Here is a 6,000-nt window from a genome sequence, read left to right on the forward strand (position 1 = left end):
AAGAGAACTCTTTATTGTGACGTACATGTATTCTCTATTAATGAGTGCAGATATTGTGTTTATTTCAGCATCGTAGAGCTACATAATATACACTAAGTTTACAGCAAACTTTTCATAAAAGTGGATCTCGTTGAAATCTTTTAAACGGGATTCTGTGCAGGCTTAATTGCTTTCTCTAATTGGTCACCGATTCGCACATCACATCCATGGCCGAGAAGCAGGAAGAAGAGGACGTTCCGATCTCTTCACAAGGCTTGACATGTCCACTGTGTCTTGGTATCTTCGACGATGCAACCCTCTTGACCTCTTGAGGACATACCTTCTGTCGACCCTGTCTCAGGAAATACGACCAATCTCACCAGGATCTTGATCACATGGTCTGCCCTCTCTGCAGGACAGTGACGAAGTTGTCCCCGAACCGGGTCGATGATCTCCTCAGCAACGTGACGGTCAACGGACTCGTAGACGACTACCATGCCAGGTTTGGAGGGGCAAATGCCATTCTGCAGATGCGGCAAAATTGCACTGTCTGCAACCTTCAAGTAGAACCCATCGCTTTCTGCATAACATGTAATATATCCATGTGTGACCAATGCCGCGTTGGCCACAAACGACAGCAGATGTTCTTCGAAGGTCATGAGATCGTTTCTATCCAGGATATCGTTGAGGGTAATGTTACACCTAGTCGCCCCTCCGAGAAATGCTCCGTCCACAGACTAGAGAACAAAGATATGTTCTGTCAGGATTGTAAGATGCGCGTCTGTTTCAAGTGCGTCGTCATCGACCATCGAGATCACAAGATAAAATCTCATATGGACTTCGAAAAAGAAATGCAGGCTAAGGTACGTAGTTCAATGGCAGGTGATTCACGAATGGTCAAAAATATATGGTTCACTCAAATATGTATTATTATTTACATATTATTACCCCCAACGTACACCGTTGCCAGATACATTAATAATAACTCTTTTCGTGACAGAACTATATTGATCATAGAGATTGATCTATAAGGGTCTGGAATCTGGGGAAAACCTTTATCTATCAAAACTAAATAATTTTATCTCAATCATTTTATGAACAGGATTAGAAAAAAATATTCCAACTATATGGGCAACAGTGTTTGCCGTCTAAAACCACGCATGCTCGATAATGTACCCAACCTTAAAAACAATGATAATAGTCAGTAGGCCTACTTGTAAAGCGAGCATCTCACAAACTTGGTGTAATATCACATCTCTTTTTGCTTCAAAAAGATTTTGGACATTGTTATCCAGGCTTTAGCTCCAGCAACCGTAGCGCCCAGTGCCTTCGAGGAATAAATCCTACAATGCATCTATTAAGAATATTTCTGGAACGGGTATAACAAATGTTGATTAATGTCTTGCCAAAGAATATATGTGCCGTACGTTGCAGGGATTTGATCCCCGTACCTTGTAGTTAATAGTCCGGAGACTTATCTACCACACCACAGTACCCCTAATCTTCCTGTCCTATTTGTGAAAATCTTTTGACCGTAAATTTGATTAAGATAGCAAGAGGTAATTTATCGGGGCATTGATATTGATTATTTATTAAAAGGTTAATTACAATATTTAATTATAACGTTATCAACTTTGTAGTATCCACGATTTTCTGGCGGTTAGATTGGGGGGGGGGGGCACAAAGTCATGTCAGAAAATTCTGTGACAAAACACTAGTAAATGTCATCACATGGTTTGGGTGTGCCGTTTGGGCTGCAAAATTCTCTGACAAGCAAAACAATATAATATAGGTCGTCAGCCAATGCCTCTCCATCCCCTTTCCCTTGGCTTTGCGATAATAGACCCCAGTCACACCAACGAGACCTACATCAGACCGACAACAGACCGAACAAAATATTATATCTCCCCCAAATGGCTAAGAGTCGGTTTTGGGAGTCGGTATACAGACGGTTTGGCGGTGTAACTGAGGTATCTTTTAAAAAGGTTTTTTTAGCCGACCAGCAGCAAAAACCGCATGTCCTCAACTCGAGTTCGGATAGATCGTTTAATGAATATAATGAATGATATGAGGACAATCGAAGATGAAGTGTATTGTTGGAACTTTCAATGTTCAGTGTTATTTTACACGCTCATATATTTATTTAATCCTTAGCACATTGATCATAATCCTGTGGATTTATTAACACACATATAAGAAGGTTTATTCTGTTGGGATCCTCCTCATCGTTATCTCTGATTTGTCTCCCTCTATTTTGTAATTCACCAAGCATATACCAAGTACTCGTTTCATTACTGACCGATCAAGCCTGTTCAGATAAAAGAAATGTATGAAATAATCTAATAAAGCAATGAATTAATAAATCGTAGATGTTTAATTATGTTACTTGCACACGTCAAAGTATGATTAAAAATATATTAATAATGTTCCGTGTCGGTTTCATAGTGAGTACACTATTTACGAATGGAAGTTTTCGGTAACTGAATGAAAGTCATGCCATTTCACTTGATTTAAAAAAAAAATCATTCAACTATCACCACTTTCATTTTTTCTCTTTTCTGTACTTCTTTCATAAATTCCTTTTAACAAATTTAAGCGGGTTCTTTTGACAGAAGAATTTTAATTATTGACAGTTTTTTTCAGTAAGGCTACCAGATTGTGATCCGAAAAGCCTCAAATTGTGAATATTAAAGGCCTTGTCATATATACCACAAAACAAGCTGCTTCGTTTTTTAAAACATGTAAATGAATGGTAAATGCGCGCAACAAAGGACTAAGCACTGTGTTATAACATACAGAAAAGTGAAGCGTATTACACTTTACTTCATCATTTAAAAAAAACGCCGCGGTTTTGCGCGTCATATCTTAACGATCCTTAATTTACAATGGTGATTTAATGTTATCAGAATTTTACATTCAAGTGAGAATCACTCTTTTTGCTTCCCTTCAACTTCCGTTCTTCAGGTGAGTGATCTTCTCCATCGTTGTAAAGCCAAGCAATCAGAACTGGAGAAGAACATTCAGACTGTGGAGATACATCGTCATGCAGCACACATTGCCCTTCATCTACTACGTGAAGATGTCGGCCAAGCTTGTCGTACCAAGGTCAAGCAACTAGAAGACAACCGACGTGTACTTGTTGTGAAGATCGATGCTCTGGAGCGTAGTTTTGATGAAGCCCTCAACGGTGTCAAATCGAATGATGAACAGATGATCAAGAGCATTTGTAGTTCGGTAGATCTGGTGAATAATGCCAGACTGGGATGTCTCGAGACGGACAGTCTGGCTGCTCACACATTCCTTTGCGAAGAGATCGGTGCCTTGCTAAAGGAGGTTATTGATCAAACTTCAGCAGCAACCATAAGGGAGAAGGCACAGAAGCAGAGATTCAAGCCTGCAGCTGACACCAGTCTTGACCTTGGGAATATCACAGAAACGGTTCGAGGACAACCACCCCCTATGACACATCTCGTAAATAATCTTTCTCTATTACAACAACAACTACAAGTAAACCAAAGCCATAGGCCAATCACCCCCCAAGGACCAAATTCTTCCCCAATGTTACCCTCTTCGACAATTATCCCCGAAGGACAACCATCTCCTAGGACAATCAACCCCCAAGGTTCACATCTCTTCAATTTTCGTTCTCGAGTCCCACACCGAGATCAAATCCCGTGTAATCACCACTACACGAACAACTACAATTAGTAAATCAAAGCCGTAGAACAATCACCCCCAAGGATCACATCTAGTCAATAACTGTTCTCTAGCCCAACAACTACAATTAATTCAAAGTCAAAGGCCAATCACCTCCAAAGGACCAAATTCTTCCCCAATGTTACCCTCTTCGACAATTATCCCCGAAGGACAACCATCTCCTAGGACAATCAACCCCCAAGGTTCACATCTCTTCAATTTTCGTTCTCGAGTCCCACACCGAGATCAAATCCGAAGTGTAATCACCACTACACGAACAACTACATGTAAATCAAAGCCGTAGAACAATCACCCCCAAGGTTCACATCCTGTCAATAACTGTTCTCTAGCCCAACAACTACAATTAATTCAAAGTCGAAGGCCAATCACGCCCCCCCCCAAGGACCAAATTCTTCCCCAATGTTACCCTCTTCGACAATTACCCCGAAGGACAACCACCCCCTCGAGTTTGGGATTTAATCACCCCAAAATAGGCAAGTTTAATGGGGTGATGGCACAAATATGATATTGGCTTGGCTGGTTTATTTCTTATTCAAATGTCTTATTCATTGTATATGAAATTCTTTTACATTGTTCGTCAATATGATAGTCACTTGTAAAAAAAACATTACTTGGAAAAGGTGAAATGGTATTTAGCCCGAGTGATTTGACTCTTTTGTAGCTTGGTGGCAAACCTAAGCTGCAATTAATTGGGATGTGGTACAGGTCGTATGAGCAGACTGACAAACTGTCTCAAATGTAGACGTGTCTCAGTCTAACCTTTTCCAGGTGTTGTTTCCATGACCGTAGACATTTAAGATGTCCTATCTCTTGAAAGTTATGTATGAGTGGTAAACGTTTATATTTTATTAGGTGAGGTACCGCAGACTTCTCTAAACATAAGTTTTTGGACAGAAAGGCTTTGTGCCTCTGTAACGTAGTTAGAATGTCACAAGCAGTTAAAGTTTTAACTCTAGTTTATATTATTTAGTACCTACATTTAAGCTAATTCATTTTGTGAATATTGACATGCTTTTAAATTTTAGGACTAATTGTTCAACATGTATTTTACACCTGTACAGTGTACACAATAACTTAAGGTACACCTTTAGTTCAATCCGTAACATGCCTTTGCTCCTATGTGTAAATAGAATGTAAATAATTGATCTAAATATGAGTGCACGGTTAACAGGGACCTGGATTGTGAATATGTTAACTCACACACACACTCTCTCTCTCTTAGTAGGAGACCAGCCTGTAGGTCCCGTGACCAATCTCTGGGAACAAAGGTTTAAAGTGTTTTTGTGTTCCCTGATGAATACCGAACAATTTTGACTTGGGCTGCCCCCTTGAAAATCCCGGGCATTTTCGTGAGGGGCCAACAGAGGTCAAACAGGGGTCAACATTGAAATATGTTCCAATCTTGTCGATATGCATATCAAACTACACGTCTTGTCATGATGATTCCAAAAATATATAGTTTTCTATACCTCCGACCTTGATGGTAAAAAAACGTTGAAAGGTCAACGCACTTTTGCATGACTGGTGGTCAAATTCACCAATACAGTTAACCTTATCAAATTGCAAATCAAATTACTCGTCTGGTCATGAGGATTCCAAAAATGTATTGTTTGTTATACCTCCGACCTTAAAAGAGGGCGCTATGGTAAAAAAAGGTCAATGCATTTTAATAGAGTGAAGAAAGTTTTAAAAAACTTTGAAAAATTAAGTGGATTGAAGCTAAATATAGATAAAACAAATTTCATGTGGTTGGGAGAGGAAAAGGATAGGCCGGGTTTACCTCTGTTCGGACATTGAACATATAAAAATCCTAGGGGTATATTTCGCACGTTATTCCAAAATAAAAGATGATTTGAACTATAAGGAAATTTTGAGCAAAATCAAAAGACTAATCGGTTGGTGGAAGCAACGAGATTTAACGATGTTTGGCAAAATTAAATTGTTGAAAATGTATGTATTTTCAAAACTAAATTATGTATCGTCTCTTATGACAGTCCCACAGAGCATTTTTGAAGAAATCGAAAAGATTTCTTTTAATTTTATTTAGGGAGGAAGAGACAGAATAAAACGGAAAATATTATATCAAGATTACTGCGTTGGGGGACTCAGAGTAACGAATTTCAAGGTATTTGTCAAGACTCAGAGAATAATGTGGGTCAAACGGTTGCTATATAGAGAAAAGTATTCAGGTTGGAAAGTAACTTTTGACCACTTTTTCAGATCACTGGGTGGTCGAATTATATTTCTGTGTAATTATGATATAAATAAAATGGACTTGAATGGTATACCATTGTTTTATAAAGA

General features: G+C 38.9%; 1 protein-coding gene across 1 annotated transcript; it reads left to right on the forward strand.

The window, feature by feature from the left end:
• Positions 1-581: 581 nt before the first annotated feature.
• On the forward strand, positions 582-3,938 carry LOC115925035 (tripartite motif-containing protein 45-like). Its single transcript, XM_030988186.1, has 3 exons — positions 582-842; positions 2,944-3,450; positions 3,846-3,938. The coding sequence occupies exons 1-3, from the start codon at positions 582-584 to the stop codon at positions 3,936-3,938; spliced, it is 861 nt and encodes a 286-aa protein (XP_030844046.1).
• The last annotated feature ends 2,062 nt before the right edge of the window (positions 3,939-6,000 follow it).

Source organism: Strongylocentrotus purpuratus, unplaced genomic scaffold (genome assembly GCF_000002235.5).
Source record: "Strongylocentrotus purpuratus isolate Spur 01 unplaced genomic scaffold, Spur_5.0 spur5_scaffold_17, whole genome shotgun sequence".
In the NCBI taxonomy this organism is placed as follows: Eukaryota; Metazoa; Echinodermata; class Echinoidea; order Camarodonta; family Strongylocentrotidae; genus Strongylocentrotus; species Strongylocentrotus purpuratus.

What these genes read in the sequence shown, in the direction of transcription:
- LOC115925035 (XM_030988186.1), top strand. Translation starts at nt 582, where the DNA reads ATGTGTGACCAATGCCGCGTTGGCCACAAACGACAGCAGATGTTCTTC. An exon ending in AAAAAGAAATGCAGGCTAAG is followed by an intron (nt 843 to 2,943) that starts GTACGTAGTTCA and finishes TCCGTTCTTCAG; the next exon opens with GTGAGTGATCTTCTCCATCG. An exon ending in CACCCCCTATGACACATCTC is followed by an intron (nt 3,451 to 3,845) that starts GTAAATAATCTT and finishes TTATCCCCGAAG; the next exon opens with GACAACCATCTCCTAGGACA.